Genomic DNA, 19968 nt, shown 5'->3' with positions numbered 1-19968 from the left:
ATCAACACTTGACTTGCAAATGGGGTAAAATGTATCCAATAACAAGACAAAGTATCCAATAATACTGCATCGGCTATTAGACCATCTCAGACTCCATCGGTATAATTAATTATACGATTCCATTTCTCCATTGTTTCTGTTCCTTCGAATGTTGTGTTATCTCTGTCAGGTCTAGATAGAATACTGAACCATCCTCAGTAGCATGAATACTAAACACAGTTTGGCTGTGGCACCAAGCTTTGGTCTCAGCCATCTTTGTCTTGCACTCCATGTCATTCTCTCTGATGGGCCTTCAGATTGTATCTGATGTGTCTGAGATCTTTGTATGGTTTTAAAGCAGGCGGCTCAACAGTGTATAGATTAGCCTAATCTACTGGCAAATCCTTCTTTAAATAGTTTGGAATAGAAGCAGGGGAAAATAAAAGATGGCAGGGGGTGATGTGGCACAGTGGTAATGACTGAGAAATGGCAATTTTATGCTAAAAGTTTTCTCAGAACGTATGTTCTCGAGTGGTTTTACAAAGGGTAGGGCTATTGAGTTGAAGCAGAGTCACTTAATGTATGGAGTTGTATATAGTCTTGTTGAGTATTTCATGAGTGATTGCTGAATAGAAGTATGGAAAATGTATGCACGCACTAACTGTAAGTCGCTCTGGATAAGAGCGTCTGCTAAATGATTAAAATGTAAAATGTAAATGTAAGTCTATTTTCCAACCCATTATTCCTTTCCATGCCACTTTGTGGCACACTGTTAATTTTTTACAAATAGTTTTTACAGAACCTTTGTTCTTAAGTGCTTTTACGAACTGTATTGAGATAAAGCAGAACCCAAGGTTACTTTCTATACACAGAGCTAGAAAATTGTATATCACACACTACAAATGGTATATCATACACTACAGTTGAGGAACAATGGGAAAGTAATTGTGTTTTGAAAGTTGATAAACTTGTAACCCCACTTTTGAGAAAATGGCCCTTGAATGTTTTGGTGCAGCTACTGGAGAGCTCTTCTTTGTCTACACCCATTCAGCATTGTTCACACCCTCTTAAGCCTTAGCCCCACCCATCTCTTTAAGAATTTATGTGAGGCCATGTGCTATGGTAGTGTACTAAACAACCAACGATTTCAAGACTAAAGGCTGGATTATACTACGTCTACCGACATGTCTTTAGACAGTTGACGTCAAACATCAAACTTGTCATTGTCGTTATAAAAAAGTATAAACACAAAAACTACAGGCTTTATGACATCAGCAGCCTGGTGGTCCAAAATAGCATAACTGGTGTATTTTAACACCAATAAACCCATCCGTTTAAAAATGAATTTAGCATATGTCAATCTAGCAAACCAGGCAACTAAAAGCAACTTTCTAAACAATGTTTTGGTTCATTTCTAGCTTGTTAGCAAGCTAGCTAACGTTAAGTTAGCTGGCTAGCCATTTCAAATAATGATCATATAGCTGACAATATCTTAACTTTAGCTAATTTGTATTCATTATTACAGGAAAATAAACTCACAACAAGATAATTATTTACAAGTTAATGGCGAGCTAATTACAGAAAATAGCTTATGGTTGTGAGTGTGATGAAACAAAAATAGGGCATTCTACTGGAGAAATGTAGAATTTGTCCCTTACATTATATCCTAATTTGACTTTGGTGTAGGTCATGTTGTTCTTCACATTACCGTCTCTGGTAAACACACACTATATCACATAATGCACATGATACAGAAGGTATAAACGGTACAGTGAAATGGTTACTTGCATAGTGGAGTCTTTTGTTTAGACAATGAACCATAATCCCAACTCATAACGTTACTACCCTGCTTGAATCTGTCGGTAGCTAACTAACTAGCCTTATCGCAAATATCCTATAAGGACATGCCCTTGAACAGTGCCCAAGAGTTCGCTCTTGCATAAAACTCTTGCTCTATCCAAGTAGATGCGCAACACGCGTACTGGACACAAACGCTTTAGATGCTCTTCTTCCGTAGAAGTGAAGGGTGGCGGGTGGAATGCCACAAGCTCCAAGGGGAGACAATTGTAATTGTTGCTGACTTTAGGCATTAAGGCAGGGGTAGGCAACAAAGAAACCTTGGAAAAAAACTGGGGCAAACTGTAGACACCAATGGTGAACTGACAGTATGCAGCTCACTAACTCACTTTGTGGATGTAAGGGCGACCAGTAAAGCAGTCTTGAAGGAGAGATACTTAATCTCCACGCTTTTCAGCATCTCAAAAGGCTGGTGTGACATAGCCTCAAGAACTATAGACAGATCCCAAGATGGGGCTAAAGGCTTGGAAAATGGACGTGAGCGATGCGCCCCTTCATGAAACGACATAACAAGGGGTGTTTTCCCACTGTGTTATTGCGAAAGCCTATATGACAGGCTGAGATAGCGGCTAGATAGACCTTAACAGTGGAGAAAGCCTTCCCTCTGTCTTGCAAAAAGCATAACACCTCAGATACAGAGCATTGGTAAGGAATTATCTGTTTTTGGTCACGCCGCTTCTCAAAAATGCAACACTTGTTGCCATACATTGAGTGTGTAGAAGGGGCCCTGGCACTCTGGATTGTCTCAATGACTGAGAGGCAGGCCTGTTGCATCCAGATTTAACCTCTCACGGGCAATGCCCAGATGGCCATGGTATCCGGGTGAGGGTAGAACATCTCTCTGTTCGCCTGGGTCAGAAGATCCCTGCGTAACGGGAGTTGCTGGGGACTCATCGTACAGCAGGAGAATGATCTATGCTAACTAGAGCTTGCCTGGCCATGGAGGACTACCGAGATGAGAGATGAGCCTACTTCCCACACTCTGACTAGAGTGGGGAGTATGAGGCTTAGAGGATGAAAAACATAAAGGAACACCCCCGGCCAAGGGTGTGCCAACACGTCCCCAATGGTGCATCTCCTGCACGCGCAAAGAACAGCGGGCAGTGCACGTCTTTGTGCAAAGAAATTTACGGATGTTTGACCATATCTCTCCCAGATCTGTTTCACAACTTGGAGATGGTCTCCATTTCCTATGATGAGGATTCCTTCTGGACAAGTCGGCTCCTACGTTCAGTACGCCTAGGACATGAGTTGCGCGTAGTGAGAGTAAGTGTGCTCTGCTCCACTGAATAAATATTACGGCAAGTCTGTGTAAGCGCAGTGAGCGAGTGCCACCCTGGCGTTTGATGTATGCCACCACAGTCGTATTGTCCGTTCTGATCAAGATGAGACAATTCCAAAGGGAGGGTCGAAAGTGTTTCAGAGAAAGAAGCACTGTCAGCAGTTCGAGGTCATTTATGTGAGCAATGCGGAGTTGTGAGGTCCACACTACGTTTATTGCTTTTCCCTCATGCCCAACCTGTGAGTGACGTGTCTGTCGTGACCACCTTCCTCTTTGCCACTACCCCTCTGGTGGCATTAGAGTGAGTCGCCCTTTCATTGAATTAAAACACTAGGATATGTGGACAGTGCTAGGTGGTGACTAACAGTTTGTGTTCCTGCCTCAGCTAATTGAGAAAGAGCTGAGGTGAGAGATGTGGCACGGAGGGCACTAGGGGGTAGAGTGGGCTCCCTCCGTCTTCCTTGTGAGCGAACTCATAGAAATTAGTCACTGCACGAAAGGAAGGGTTGTAGGAGCACAGATGTGACTCTCCCCCATTGTGATAGGAGGAAAGAGGGGGAGTCTGTGCTCCACCCGAGAGGTGTCAGGCCAGGAGACGGAGTGAACTGTTGGCTGCCTCTCTCTGCCGCTGGGGCATACCCGGAGGTCGGGCACCCCTTCTTCCCCACAGGGGAATCAGCTGGGAGGGACAGGGGAATCAGCTGGGAGGGACTTTGATGCGGCTGCAGCAGAGGATCGTTTCTCCAAACTGTTTGCCTCTGACCTGAGACTTGGACTGTGGGTTTGCAGCCAGCTGCGTCGCTGGTCGCTCAGTTAGCACTTGCTCTAGCAAACTGCCCCTCTCCCTGATGCGGAGCCTTGGCTCATAGAGGGGGAAAGTGGAGGCCAGGTTGCCACGATATCCGGGTCTGCCGGGCAGGTGATGGCAAGGCTAGCTTTGATGCGGTAGCTGATCTTGGTTTTGAGTCTCTTGGACCGGAGTACCTAGTAGGTGGGGCTGGTAAAGTTGATAAGTACAAAAAAGACTCAAGAGACCTAAGCTAGTGGTGAGGCCGTCTCGTTCGGTTAATAGGCACAAAGCCACTTAATGCTAGGCGAACTAAAAAATGAGAGCCAAGCTAGCAATAGCTAGACAGTGGTTAGCTAGTTAGCTTTCGCCGTGACAGCTAGTAGGGTAGCTTAAGGTAGCACGGGCCGGTATTTGGTAAAAACCTTACAAAACTTGCAGGACTCGGTCGAGAGCTGCCTGAGCATGTTTGTTTCCCATGGGGTACGGGGACCCATTATAACTCTGGTAGAAAAGTATGGCTAGCCAGGTTATGTGTATGCTAGTTGACGCTTAGCAATTAAGCTTTTGTGTTAGCCAGCTAGTGTTCACCCAGCGAAAAAGCTAATTCTTATCTGTACCGAAAACTTTCGTTTCGGTAAAGTCACACAACACAAAATACTTATCTCCCGTCTGTACTACTGCAACTCGCTGTTGGCTGGGCTCCCCGCTTGTGCCATCAATCTTATCCAGAATGCTGTAGCTTGCCTGGTGTTCAACCTTCCCAAGTTCTCCCATGTCACCCCGCTCCTCCACTACAAGACCATGATACTTGCCTACGGAGCAGCAAGAGGAACTGCCCCTCCCTACAGGCTATGCTAAAACCCTACACCCCAACCTGAGCACTCTGTTCTGCCACCTCTGGTCTCTTGGCCCTCGCCACCCCTACGGGAGGGCGGCTCCCGCTCAGCCCAGTGCAAGCTCTTCTCTGTAGTGGCACCCTAATGGTGGAACCAGCTTCCCCCTGAAGCTAGGACAGCAGTCCATCTTCCGAAAACATCTGAAACCCTACCTCTTCAAAGAGTATCTTAAATAATCCCACAGCACCCTCCCCCCTTTACTATGACTGTGATATGTGGTTGTCCCACCTAGCTATCTTAAAATTAATACACTAACTGTAAGTCGCTCTGAATAAGAGCGTCTGCTAAATGACTAAAATGTAAATGTAAATGTAGACGACGAGAGCTGAAAAACCTGAGCGACACACCTGTCAACAGTTAAGCAGGAAACAGGGATCAAGTTGTGCTGAGCAGAGCTTAGAGTAGTACTCCTCGCAAGGAAGAGAGGTGAGAATGACCAGAGGGCAGATGAGTGGCTCCTTATCACTTGAAACAAGTAATTGAAAGATACCCACTTTATTTGATATGAGTGTGTTTTTAGGGTGGCTTGTATGGAGTGGTATACGGTCTTATTTGAGAATATCTAGCTCCATCTAATGACCAAGATAGGGCAGCCCTGTCATTTATTGCTCTACTACCATCCATTTCCTCCCTCCCTCAATCCCTCCATCCTCCCATCAATACCTGGAGACAAAAAAAAGGCATTGCACCTATTAATCAATGTCACTGCAGACAGGCACTCTGAGAATTGATGCAAGTCTGAGCACGCAGGCCGGCAGGCCAGAGTCAAATTCTCTCTGTGCCATACTGTACCTGCTTCTGAGACACAAGTTCCCCCTCTCCTGGCCAAATCAGCTAAATGCACTGTCATCGTTTGGGGAACAATGACAATAATACATTTGCCATTTTGGTCATTAAGCAGAAGCTCTTATCCAGAGCGACTTACTCAGATTATGTTAGTTTTGACTTAGGTGCCTCAATACTCCATGCTATGCCCTCCATTTGTGTGTATTCTATGTGCGTATGTGTGGCGACAAGTCAAGCAGCTCTGTCCCAAAATATGCCACCACAACTGAAGCACACTCATCGTAACTGCCATTGTTAATGTAGTAGAGGTCAGAAGACCTCAGTCTAGTGTTCATGTGTAGCTTGTGTGTGTGTGTGGTTACTTTTCCCCAGGCCACTGATGCAGATACAGGGAACTACAGTGCCAATGCGTACCGGCTGATCATCCCGCCCACGACAGATGGTCAGGACAGCTTTGTGATTGAACAGTACACGGGCATCATCAAGACGGCTATCATGTACCGCAACATGCGCAGGTCCTACTTCAAGTTTGCGGTCATCGCCACCGACAACTACGGAGAGGGCCTGAGCAGCAACGCTGATGTGGTGGTGAGTGTCTAGTGTCCTCAAACAACACATATCCCTCCATTGTTTGAAACACTCTTTCTTGTTAGGCAAGTGAATATGAGACTTTGAAGCCTGGCAGTTAGAAGTTGTCCTCAGTCAACTGTGATCTTAACAACCGATGCCAATACCCTCACCACCCACAACATCTGATGGGTTTATTAGTGTTGGACTGCAGTTTTCCTCTGAGATTAGTTATTCATTAGGAGGCTACATGATGATGAGGTACATTTTCTCTTCTCTCTAGACTGTGTCTAGCTTCCAATATATTAAATTATTCAGAGCAGTTACAGCAGACGAGATGCGTAATGTGTATGCCAGTGAACCCCTCTGCTTCGAGTTGATGATCCAATTAAACAATGCATGGAGTGTGTTTTTCGCTCATTCTAATTGGTGTGTGTGCATGTGTGTGTGTAATTATACTTATACAATACATTTCCATTTGCTTCCAGTTATTGGAGTCAGGGGTTCTCCCAATATGTCAGGCTAACAAGTCTCTAATGAGACTGAAGGAGTGTTGGAACGGCGCCTGAACGGGTGACAGCGGCTAGTGCTTAACCATGTTGCTGGTTCATTTTCAAGAGGAACTGTAATTTCACAGAGACCATGTGGGAGATTTGTCTGCAGAGCCCAGAGCCTTAGAGTCAGTGTACTTACTGTGCCAGCGAATATTAGGCACCATTAGATTGGCCACATGGTACCAATACAAACAGGCAATTTAGATTCTCGTTTTAGCCACCAGGAGCATGTTCAGCATGAATGGACAAAACGTACATATCTACGACTACTCTCTCTCTCTCTCTCTCTCTCTCTCTCTCTCTCTCTCTCTCTCTCTCTCTCTCTCTCTCTCTCTCTCTCTCTCTCTCTCTCTCTCTCTCTCTCAGGTGTCAGTGGTCAACCAGCTGGATATGCAGGTGGTGGTGTCCAATGTCCCGCCCACTGTCGTGGAGGAGAATAAAGAGCAGCTTATTGCGTAAGGCACCAGTCAATCACTTCCTTTCAGTGTTATTGTCACAGTGAACATGCTTGGTTGAATTGGAAACCTATAAGGGTCCTAACGGCCCCTGAACACTCAACAGAAACAGGAGAGTGAATTAAAAAGTATTACATTTATTTTCATTAGAAAACATTTCCTCTACAGGGGCAACATACTTTAACCTTTTTTATATTCTGAGAAGCACCTATAGTGGAATAGATTTGTATAGTACAGTAGGGTCTGTCACCACCCTCGTCTTTTACTTTCAGCCCATGCCCAAGTACATTTTAAATGCATTACAACTAAATGTTTGAGTCCATCCCTTTCCTTCTCAGTGATAACTCTATGGTCTAGCGGCAGAAGCCCTGTGGAGAGTCAAGAACAGTCCTTTTTATCATAGACTAGAATGCCACTTACAAAAGTGGATAGCATTTTTTATTTTTTTTATTCTCCTGTTGAATAAGGGGACTTGGTTCAAAGTCGCACGATGCAATTTGCAAGTGAAATTGTTTGCGTTGAATATTAGTTCCCTTAATGGGAATCTTAGCCAATGTTCTGGCAATGTTCCCGGTTTGCTGGGTAGTCTCCAACTGTGTTTTGAGAAAATGATCCCTGTGTTGCAGAACTTAGGTCCTCAATGGCTTCACTGTCTGTTTACGTTCTGTCTCCCTTAACCAATGATTGGACAAGTAAAACCACTGATTGTCCAGTTGATGAATGAAAGGCAAGAACAGAAAACAGTACAGTGTTTTTAGACAGATAGGATAATAAAATAAGAAGGTAATATACATTCATTGTTTTAAAGCCTCACTTTAAATGACACTACCCCTGTAAGATTGCTCTATGCTTTGACAACTAAATCATGTGCTTAGTTAGTCATTCTGATTACATCTGAGAGGCCTCCCATGTTCCTTGGTCCTAGTGGGGTCCAGAACTGGGTACTCTGTTCATCAGGCTTGGCATTCGGGTTGGAGAAAGTACCCATTTAGTGGTTGTCATTTAAAGTGCAGAGTTCACTCAGCCTGAAATTGATTATGGAAGCCATTTTTTGACGAGAACCCAGTGAGAAAAGACATACTGGTGTCCATTTTGACAACTATGGCTGGGAGTGAAATACTTAAAAGTATGGCCTCAAACTGATATGGTCACACACAAGTAAAAGTTGTAAAAAGATTACATTTCAGCATTATAAAGTCAATGACATCATTTGTAAATGGTGACACAAGACATGCAGGTGAAGTGAATCAGGGCAACCACTGCTAACGCATGATCAGCACATTCGCTAGGCTACTGTACATCACCTGTTAATAACAGTATGACAGTAGTTACTGAATGATTCATAGAGCCTTCACGTCATGGTATAGATGGCTGTAGAAATATGAAGGTAGAAATATCTAATGCTTCAGCTATACCTGGTACCATACTTTATTTTAAATGTGAACAGACCACAATGGTTTTGTCTCCCAAACGTCAGTATTCTGGAGCGATACATCCAGGACCAGATCCCAGGGGCCAAGGTGGTGGTGGAGTCCATCGGGCCGCGGCGGTTCGGAGACGGCTTTGACCAGGAGGACTACACAAAGTCAGACCTGATGGTGTACGCCATCGACCCACTGACCAACAGGGCCATCTCACGTCAGGAGCTCTTTAAGTGAGTGAACCAACACAATGAAATGAAAAGCTATCTCTTTGTCTCTCTCTCTCGCTCTCTCTCTCGCTCCTCTATCTTTCTCTCCCTTCTTCTAACGATAGAGAGAGAGAGAGAGAGAGAGAGAGAGAGAGAGAGAGAGAGAGAGAGAGAGAGAGAGAGAGAGAGAGAGAGAGAGAGAGAGAGAGAGAGAGAGAGAGAGAGAGAGAGAGAGAGAGAGAGAGAGAGAGAGAGAGAGAGAGAGAGAGAGAGAGAGAGAGAGAGAGAGAGAGAGAGAGAGAGAGAGAGAGGAAAAAGAAGGTGCTATTCCATCAGTAGCTGCCACTAAGCCACCCAGAGGTTGTTCCAACATTCTGGAGAAATGCCAGCTTAGCATTTTAGTTCCCCTGTATTTTAGTTCCCCTGTATTCGGCGAGAGAGAGAGCCACTCCTCAGAGCCCAGGGTTCCCCTCTTACATAGCAGGAGAAACACTGTTTTACACTTTTACCACAAATGCTCTAAAGGTGCAGTTGAAAAGTGCTTTTGCAACACTTTTTCACCCTGTCAGGGGAAAGAGCAGTCCCCTTCCACTCAGCAGGCGGGGTGTGTTAAAACACCTAGGACCATGTTGCTGCCATTAGTCTTTTGTTCCCCAGCCCTCAGACAGGGTTAGAGTCAACACTGTGGGAGCCAAGGCCCCCCCTCAGAGCATAACAGGCACCATGCTAGAGGAACCCTTCCCCCCTACTGAGCACCCTTCCACTGTCCACAGAAGGAAGGCATGATCTCTCTATTTCCCTCCTTATCCCTCTGTCTGTCTCCTTCCCTCTCTTTTGCCCCATACTCCTTTTCACTCTGGCTTTAACAGCTCGAATTAGGCTACGTTCCCTTCCCCTTTAAACCAGATACCAATCTATTGTTTAATCCTGCTCTTTAAAAAGTGACTTTGAGTAAAGTGGCTTTGTGTTGAGTTAATCTGAGCACATTACCTCTCTGTCTGTCCTTGGCTGCTAGCGGTGGCCCTGTTTTAATGTAATGATACACGTGTCTCATAAAGAAAGGGGGTTTCTTAGCCTGAGATAGTGAGCGTCACTCTTATCACAAGCACCAGCTTTGGAGAGAGCCGTTGTTCATTTTAAAAAGAGGTGCTGATATATCTAGCGTTGCTTCAATAAGAATCCCCCTCTTAGGTACAATGGGAGGCTGTTAAAGAAGAGGCTAGCCGAGGTTCAAGGAGCAGGAAGGGAAAAAATAAGCTCTTTGTTCATGCAGCTCACGCCTGACAGCGTAGAGCGTTAAATGAGGGAAATAAGGACTCTTGAGGGTTGAAAAAAAGAAGCCTATAGATAACTCACATGAAAGGACAATCACTTGAGTACTATTCATTTTTATAACGAGGCCATATAGTGGATGATAATGCAACTTGTGGCAGAGAGGGATTGCGTTGGGAACTTGAATGACTGCACAAATCTCCTATTGACATCAATGTACAGTGAGGGAAAAAAGTATTTGATCCCCTGCTGATTTTGTACGTTTGCCCACTGACAAAGAAATGATCAGTCTATAATTTTAATGGTAGGTTTATTTGAACAGTGAGAGACAGAATAACAACAACAAAATCCAGAAAAAACGAATGTAAAATTTTTTATAAATTGATTTGCATTTTAATGAGGGAAATAAGTATTTGACCCCCTCTCAATCAGAAAAGTTTCTGGCTCTCAGGTGTCTTTTATACAAGTAACGAGCTGGGATTAGGAGCACACTCTTAAAGGGAGTGCTCCTAATCTCAGCTTGTTACCTGTATAAAAGACACCTGTCCACAGAAGCAATCAATCAATCAGATTCCAAACTCTCCACCATGGCCAAGATCAAAGAGCTCTCCAAGGATGTCAGGGACAATATTGTAGACCTACACAAGGCTGGAATGGGCTACAAGACCAGCGCCAAGCAGCTTGGTGAGAAGGTGACAACAGTTGGTGCGATTATTCGCAAATGGAAGAAACACAAAATAACTGTCAATCTCCCTCGGCCTGGGGCTCCATGCAAGATCTCACCTCGTGGAGTTGCAATGATCATGAGAACGTTGAGGACATGGAGGTGGAAACATTATGCTTTGGGGGTGTTTTTCTGCTAAGGGGACAGGACAACTTCACTGCATCAAAGGGACGATGGACAGGGCCATGTACCGTCAAATCTTGGGTGAGAACCTCCTTCCCTCAGCCAGGGCATTGAAAATGGGTCGTGGATGGGTATTCCAGCATGACAATGACCCAAAACACATGGCCAAGGCAACAAAGGAGTGGCTCAAGAAGAAGCACATTAAGGTCCTGGAGTGGCCTAGCCAGTCTCCAGACCTTAATCCCAAGATTAATCCCATAGAAAATCTGTGGAGGGAGCTGATGGTTCGAGTTGCCAAACGTCAGGCTCGAAACCTTAATGACTTGGAGAAGATCTGCAAAGAGGAGTGGGACAAAATCCCTCCTGAGATGTGTGCAAACCTGGTGGCCAACTACAAGAAACGTCTGGCCTCTGTGATTGCCAACAAGGGTTTTGCCACCAAGTACTAAATCATGTTTTGCAGAGGGGTCAAATACTTATTTCCCTTATTAAAATGCAAATCAATTTATAAAATTTTTGACATGTGTTTTTCAGGATTTTTTTTGTCGTTATTCTGTCTCTCACTGTTCAAATAAACCTACCATTAAAATTATAGACTGATCATGTCTTTGTCAGTGGGCAAACGTACAAAATCAGCAGGGGATCAAATACTTTTTTCCCTCACTGTACATGTACGCATAAGGCCTAGTAACATGCGCATATATTATGTTAGGATTCAACACCAATTCAAATCATTTGAATTCCCAGAACTGTCGCAGTTGAAATGGTGTTACACCCAAACTTAAAGTACACTACATGAACAAAAGTATGTGGACACCTGCTCGTCAAACATCTCATTCCAAAATCATGGGTGTTAATATGGATTTGGCGACGAACAGTTTGTGCTGACCTTGCTTCCAGAGGCAGTTTGGAACTCTGTAGTGAGTGTTGCAACTAAGAACAGACACATTTTACGCGCTTCAACGCTCTGTGGTCCTGTTCTGTGCGCTTGTGCTGCCTACCACTTCGCGGCTGAGCTGTTGTTGCTCCTAGACGTTTCCACTTCACAATAACAGCACTTACAGTTGACTGGGGCAGCTCTAGCAGGGCAGAAATTTCACGAACTGACTTGTTGGAAAGGTGGCATCCTATGACGGTGCCAAGTTGAAAGTTACTGAGCTCTTCAGTATGGGCCATTCTACTGCCAATGTTTGTCTATGGAGATTGCATGGCTGTGTGCTCGATTTTATACACATGTTAGCAACGGGTGTGGCTGAAATAGCCAAATCCACTAATTTGAAGAGGTGTCCACATACTTTTGGTAGTGTACTTGTGTGACTGACTGTGGTCTGTCTGGCAGGTTTCTAGATGGGAAGCTGCTGGACATCAACAAGGAGTTCCAGCCCTACCTGGGTCAAGGAGGACGTATCCTGGAGATCCGTACGCCCGACATCGTGGCCAGCGTGAAGAAGGCTGCCCAGGCTGTGGGCTACACAGAGGGGGCACTGCTCGCCCTAGCCATCATCATCATCCTCTGCTGCATCCCCGCCATCCTCATCATCATGGTCACCTACAAACAGTGAGTGCACAACCGCTGTTGTCGTAGCTATACGCAACGTGTGTGTATGGCCATGGTGACCTTTCAAAGCTAGCACTGTAGTTCTGTAGAGGCTGAGGAAATATGCATGGTGCTAGGTATTCAGTCAAACACTGCTCTCCCAGTCTCTCTCTCCCGAACTAATTAGTGATGCTGACAGTGTACACCGCTGGTCTAATGAACCTATTCACGCACTGTGAAAGCAGATTAATTTACACTCATTTGCAACAAATATCCAAAGCCAATTGTGACCGTCACAGTGCATCTTCACGGCTCCACTACCCCATCACTCACACTCACACTCACACTCACACACACAGAAAAATCTCTTCCACACACACCCACAACAAATTGCATAATGATAAAGCATATGGCACATATTTAGTATACCATTTGTTCCTGATTGCTGAAGTTGTTTTATTTGATGTTGATTGGGCAAGGTTCGTAAAGCGATGACAACTGTGAATGTGTCAGGCAGGTGCTGCTCAATGTTGCTCTATGTGCCGTGTGAATCCACTACATCAACACTATATAAACACTGATGTCTGGGGAATGTTTACACCCAGCAGACGGGTCAGAGTGGTTACCCTGAGCTGAAGAAACACACACACAGAAACATTGCAGAGTTTGTAGTGTTACGATGCGCTAGTTTAGAAAAGTTAATTCATTCATTCAACTTTATGACTTATTGATCTCTGGGAGAATATTCTGATGCAACGCATTCTCTCGTTTCTCTCTTCTGGGGTAATTGTATATTGCTGTGAATAAGTAATGCTGAGAACAAAAGAAACGGAATAAAAATAAGTTTGATGTACTTGTATGAACTGTAAGCTGCAAACATAGCTGGAGAGCCTGATGCGTTCCATAACACTGTGTGATAAGAAATTAAGAAGTAAATTAAGTCCTCTTATTATATTCAGTGGTGAAATAGGCTGAGATCTTTGATAGGGCGTGTTATCCAAAGCCTGGCTGTTATCTGAATAGGTCAAAAGGAATTCATGAATAATGCACATTGTTTCACCTAGAGTGGTGTGTTTTTCAAAAGAAACCTTAACATCCGCCAAACATTAAAATTGAATGGCGTTGGAGGAACGCCGAGGCGTCTCACTATTCCCAATTTAATTAATGTTTCTCATTGTATAGTATTAACAAAATAGGAATGAGCTAATTGTATAACTGAGATTCTCTTGTGTTTTCTTTTTTCCTCTGCTCCCCTGTCTCCCACACTGCCTGGAAAACCATCCACCAGATTCAAAGAGTAAGTCATTGTCCATGTGATATGAGTGATCTCTCTTGTATGCACTTGAGCATGAATACAACATGGTTCTATTCACATGTCCACATTACTGAATAGTCCTTTAAAGATGAACCAGGGAGTCAGAACGACTATTAAAATGAGGATTAAAGTACAAACATTGTAGTTCAAGTCATCTCCTTAATACAGACTTAAATCCCCAGTAATTGGGAAAGACAATGACTTGCCTATTTTAAAATCTAGTTTTATATAAGAGATTGGCTCTGTTATTTTTTTCTCAGTCAGTTGGGATGAGACACATACTGTACTGATGTTCAATCACTTCAATCACCAAAGACATGTAGCCTTCATGGGGAACAAGTGATGAAATGTTATGGAAAGAAAGTGCAATGGATGGACTCAAACTTTATTTGAACTTCAGGAGACAGGCGGAATGTGCCAAGACTGCGAGGATTCAGCAAGCTCTGCCAGCGGGCAAGGCTGCTGCTCCACGCGCCCCAACAACCAATCTCTACGGGGAACTAGGGGACAGCAGCATGTAAGTCCAATCAAATCAAATCAAATTTATTTATAAAGCCCTTTTTACATCAGCAGATGTCACAAAGTGCTTATACAGAAACTCAGCCCACCTTTGACCTCTTCCTCCTAACCCCCTTACTTCCTGTTTCAGGTACCATATACAATGAGTAATGCCTATTTGTGCAGATGATAACGTTTGTGGGTGTTAGGACATTGCCTATTTTTCAAATAGCAAACACATTTCTTGACTAAAAAAGGCCTTAGTCCACCAACGATGGACATTGGTCTTTAGAGTCTGTCATGTTGAGCTTTAGCTGCATCATTGTTCCCATTCAGTCGTCATTCATTGTGCTTTGTCCTCCTACAAACACCTACACAGACCTAAGTTTGTTCAGTATCCCATCTCAGATTGTCAATGTGTGACTTTGCAATTAGATGCCAGATCCATTTCAACATGGCCTTCTGTTCTCTCAAGGTGAATCTCTTTGTTTTGACTCATAAAAGAGAGACCAATGTTTGCTAGAAATAGAATAATGCTGTGTCTCTGTTTGGCCCATCCTTTTATTGGCCATTGATTTTGTGGTAAATTACTTTTTGATTTCCCCTTCTTATTGTCGCTGTTGAATAACTCAGCAGTTTTTCGAGTCAGTTTTGCCATTAACACAATCGGATTCCACCTTTCACATTAAATACAATCCTTAAATGCGCAATGAAATGTTAATAGTTTTAGAATAATCCAGATTTAATCTAAACGACATAATCAGTCCCCGTGGTAAATAGGGGCTGAGGTGATCTTCATTTTTATGCATTTTAAACCATTGCTGCTACCTACATCACGGACGGTGTGTAATGGACATTTTACGGTGAGCTGCAAAAAGGCTCTGCTATGTTTACAGCAGCTGTTGACAAATACTCAACACGGAGCAGATGCTTTTAATTTCACTCTGTTCAGAAGAGCTCTCTCAGGGGTAACAGAGCAGCCCACTATCGTATATTTTGGGTTGATTTCCATAGAAACGAGGAGGAATGATCACAGAAACGACACTATTGTTTTTAAAATATATTTTGCCCATGCGTGTGTATGCATTTGTACACGTGTGTGTGAGTTATAGAAACCAGCAATTACTGGTAATAGTAATAAGCAATTACTGGTAAGGCACACAGTACAGTTTATGCATACCAACTTGAAGACAGTATTACCTCGAATGTATGCAGAACTTGTTCTATGCCTATTAATTTACTATCTTCATCAACCAACTAGTTTGACCATGGATACCTCAGCTTCTTGACCATTTCCCATAAGGTTACACTTTGTTAAACAACTGTCTCTCTCTGTCTGTCTTTCATTTAATTTAATCTCCACTCTATTTGTTCTTCGATGGATTCAGACTGCAGTAAGTAACCCCAATGCTTATGCCTAGGCTCAAATAGAAAAACTGGAGTGATATAGATGGCATCTAGTCCCCTACACCTGTTCTTGAATATTTTTCATTGACATGTACTTAATATTTTATTACAGAAGTAACTTAGATGTTACAGTACTATACATGGTTAGTGCATTTGCATCTGAATATAATGGTATAATGTCAGGGATGCAAGGTAATACTCTTTATAAAGGTAAGGCTTAACTACAGCGTAACACCATTTTTGCTTCCGCCTGTTTAGGAAAAGTGAACCTCCCTTTATAAACTTTAGAGGTATGGTGCATCTGTAGATGCTTATAGCTTACACCCTACCCATCCCAATCCTGATCCCATTAGAAAAAAAGTAATTGTTTATGTTTCATGTCCATTAACTTAAGATCATAACCTCTTAGTATTATTGATATGATTGAACTAATGCACAAGGGTAGGTGTTGGGTACTTCAGATATCACGTTCCATATATTTGTGGACTGTGATACTAAAATGGAGGTACCTCTGTGACTGTGCTTTGATTTCTTCAAATCAAATATGATTATATATTTGATCTTGTATTAAATGTACTTGGGATGTTTTTAAGTGGATACTTTATCGCCTGTCCAAATACTGTCAGCAGTTGAACTGCGATTCTAAAACTTTATTAAATATTTTGTATTTAAATACATTTTTCTAATGACTCCGATACTGTAAAGCATGGTCTACCCTGCTGCATTACCTTTGAGTTCGAATCACATATTTTATATTGTTTCTAACTTTAATCATAATACTAAGAGTCAAAATGACTGAAGGATTTTGGAATAACAGTCTATAGCATCTCCCTCATCCCTTCTCCTCTGCTTCCTCATCCTTCATCCTTCCTTCACCTGTGTTTCAAATCTTTATTTTCTCCACCCTCCATCTACATTCCTAATCGGACAGGGCTAAAAGGTCTGAGATCGAGGAAGCCGACCGCCAGAGATGCCTTAGCAGCTTCGCCTGTCGCGCCATCTCCTCCCGTGGCAATGGGTCGCTGCACAGCATTCTGCCCAAGTCAGAGAGCAACGTCACCTTTCTGTCAGACCACCACCCCCTGACCACCACCAACCCCCTCTATGACGAAGAAGAAGACGGGAACCTCAGCAGCCCCTACGGGACGGCGAAAGGTGGCTCTTTCTCCCCCTCCCTCTCTGGAGGGTCCGGGAACGCCTGGACCATACCGACTCGTCTCCGTGGAGGGTCAGAGGGGTATGAGTCGCTGAAGAGACAGGCTCTGATGGACCCGGCCCAGTGGGAGCTGCAGCTGCTCCAAGCTGGGATGAAGGGTCAAGACAGCCTGGAGGGTTATGACGTCCAGAGCAGCCGCAGCACAGAGGAGAGCAAGCTGTCTGTCAGGGAGCAGGCCAGGCAGTATGAACAGCAGGCCATGCAGGAGAGGACCCCCAGGGGAGGGCGTGACTCCAGGGGCTCCCTGACCTCCCCTCCACTACTGCGTAACCGAGACAGCATTGACATGCTGGAGCTGAGCGCAGAGACCCTATTCTCCATCATGGACCGCCCCTACAGCCCCATGTCCATAGGGAAGGATGTGACCCCCCGCATCATCATCACCCAGGGGGAAGGCTCTCCACCCCTGGCCCAGAGGCCCACCCCGCCTGTCCTCAGGAAATTCAGCTCCAGCATCTCCAGCTACATCACTGCAGAGCCCTGTGAGATCACTGTGGAGATCATCCCTGACCCGCCTGAGAATCCACCACCTCCTCCTCCTTCTCCTCATTCTCCTCCTCCTCCACCTCCTCCTTCTCCTCCTCCTCCACCTCCTCCTCCTCCTCCTTCTCCTCATTCTCCTGCCTCATCTCCTCCTCCTCATCCTTCCTCATCTCCTCCTCCTCCTCCCTCCTCACCTCCTCCCCCTGGGCCCTTCAATCTTCACTCCAGTGAGCCTGATCATTCTCCCCCACCCTCTTTCCCTCCCTCTCCCCCTCCTGTTCGTAATCGTGCTCCTCCGCCACTGCCCCCACCCCTCCCGCCCTCTTTCTCCCCCACTTTCGAACGACCCCGCCACACTGTTCAGTTTGTCCCAACCTCCCTGCCGCCGTTGTCCTCGCTCCGCCCTATCTCCTCCCGGGCCCCTCCCCCTCCACCTCCCCCCCAACCCGAGGACGGTGTGAAGAGGAAGGAGCTAAAGGGGATTCTGAAGAACCTACAGAACCTTGCCGACATCGAGAAGTCTGTTGCCAACCTCTACAGTCAAGTAGACAAGAATCGCAAGGTGGCGCGATTCGGCAAGAAACCCCAAGCAACCGAGGAACAAGAAGGAACTCGGAAACAAAGCAGATCTGTGTCCCTTGAGGAACCAAACCAGCCAAACCTGACCAGCACGGAACCTGTGGTCCAACCAAACTCAACCACAAACACTAACTCCTCTGAGCTGGAAACAAGCCAACCAAGCACTAACAATGTGACCTCAGAGGTCCAGGAGCCGAGCCAATCAAACCAGTCAAATGCAGACTCTGTGACTGAGGAACTAAGCAATCGCTTTCCATCCCAATCCACCACTTTCTGACTGGCTGACTTTTCTCCTCAGCTCTATTTCCTAATTCATTTTCTTTCTTTCTACATCTTTATGTCTCATATCATGATCATGCTGTGTTGTATTGAATATTCTCTGTCTGATGTTTTTGTAAGTGTTGTCATCAACAATATAGTTTCTTCCCCTAACAAACTTGTATAATGTTCATGTCATCACAACTAACAGCAAGTGGGCCCTAAGTAAGCTGAAAGATCCCGTAGCTTTTCAGAACCTCTTAAACTTAGGATTTAAAATAAATATCATACCTTGTCATGTTCCTAAGTTCATAACCCCTTGGCCTTTTCTATGTCACCAACCATCCTCCATCTTCACACCCTGATCTACCACAAAAGATTCCATTAAAGTTTTCAAGGCTTGAGAAATATGTTGAACTGAACCTGCATAAAACGTACTCCTTGTACGTTGTATTCCCATCCAATTCCATTTTATACGGAGAGTGGAGAGTATTATTTCCAATGCTTTTATTGACAGACTAGATTAGAAATTGAAATTGAGATGGGTGAAGAGGCTAATTAGGTGAAGAGATGGGATATGGATGTGAGCACACAGGGATTGAATCCAGATCTATCCCACTAGGCACAGACATCAATCCAACGTCTATTCTATTTCATTGAAATGACGTGGAAACAACATTGATTCAACCAGTGTGTGCCCAGTGGGATGTGAGTATGTGCATAGAGCCTGGATGACTCATCCATACAAACAAACTTATTCTAACCCCACTCTCACATTGTGAGCCTTATGGACTTTAATTCCCCATGAGTACCCTGGTGAATGGAGAGCTGTTATTCTTCACAGAGGACAGTGCACGTATCAGAATATCCATACAATCTATACAAGACAACATCCTGGGGGAATGGTTTCATGAGAAAGATGCGGTCTAATTTACTTCTTTCAAAACAATGCAAGGGCATTCTATTTGTTTATGATTTGCAGAAGGATTTTACATTTCCGGAACAACAGTGAATTTGAATTTCCAAAGTGCTCTGAAGAGGGGAAGGAATGGAGTGTAACACAGAGTTCAGATGTTTCTCTAGATGTTTGACATTGGGAAGTGGTAGTTGAAGCTGTGGGTTCATCAGTAGGCTGATGATGATGTTGTGGATGGTCTATACAGATCCTAATAGCATGATAAACTAATAGCTGTTGCTGTCTGATGGCTCTCTGAAAGCGGCTAATTAGTAAATCAATCAATCCCTCAACCACTGGCGCTGCTGTCCTGACCTGTCACCCTCTCCTCTTAACTCCATCATACACACTATCTCTTCTTTCTTCTGTCTAACACTTTCTTGTGCTCTATCTCCATCTTTTTATTCTCTCTCTCTCTTGTTCTTTCTCGCTTTATTTCTCTACCTGACCCCTTCTTGTTCTTCCTTTTATTAATCCCTTATCATTTTCATGTGACTCTGACACACTACCATCAGTATCACTTTTCTCAAGGCTCCTGTAGCTCTTTTTTTCTCAGTCTTTTTCTCCCTCTCTGTTTGTCTCTCGTCCCTTCTCTCTAGTGCTCCTTTCAAGAGCAGTTATATTTGTTTAATCAGCCATTCCCCTGGTGTTCCAGAACAGATAGAATTTTGACTAATTGTGTATTCTGTGTTCACCACATGGGGTAATCTCCTCTATCAAAAAGGCCCACAATTCACATACTATACTGAACAAAAATATAAATGCAACATGCAACAATTTCAATGATTTTACTGAGTTACAGTTC

General features: G+C 44.2%; 1 protein-coding gene across 1 annotated transcript in view; it reads left to right on the top strand.

Annotated features, from left to right (window-relative positions):
* LOC121553438 (protocadherin-15-like) overlaps positions 1 to 19585 on the top strand; it is a 273628-nt gene extending 254043 nt beyond the window's left edge. The window contains 8 exon segments of the mRNA XM_041866538.2: positions 5963 to 6178; positions 7078 to 7166; positions 8644 to 8820; positions 12255 to 12473; positions 13741 to 13749; positions 14168 to 14284; positions 15654 to 15659; positions 16604 to 19585. Of these exon segments, the coding sequence (XP_041722472.2) occupies positions 5963 to 6178; positions 7078 to 7166; positions 8644 to 8820; positions 12255 to 12473; positions 13741 to 13749; positions 14168 to 14284; positions 15654 to 15659; positions 16604 to 18227 (2457 nt within the window). The 3' untranslated portion in view covers positions 18228 to 19585.
* The last annotated feature ends 383 nt before the right edge of the window (positions 19586 to 19968 follow it).

Source organism: Coregonus clupeaformis, chromosome 37 (genome assembly GCF_020615455.1).
Source record: "Coregonus clupeaformis isolate EN_2021a chromosome 37, ASM2061545v1, whole genome shotgun sequence".
NCBI lineage: Eukaryota > Metazoa > Chordata > Actinopteri > Salmoniformes > Salmonidae > Coregonus > Coregonus clupeaformis.
This window is presented reverse-complemented; position numbering and strand designations above follow the sequence as displayed.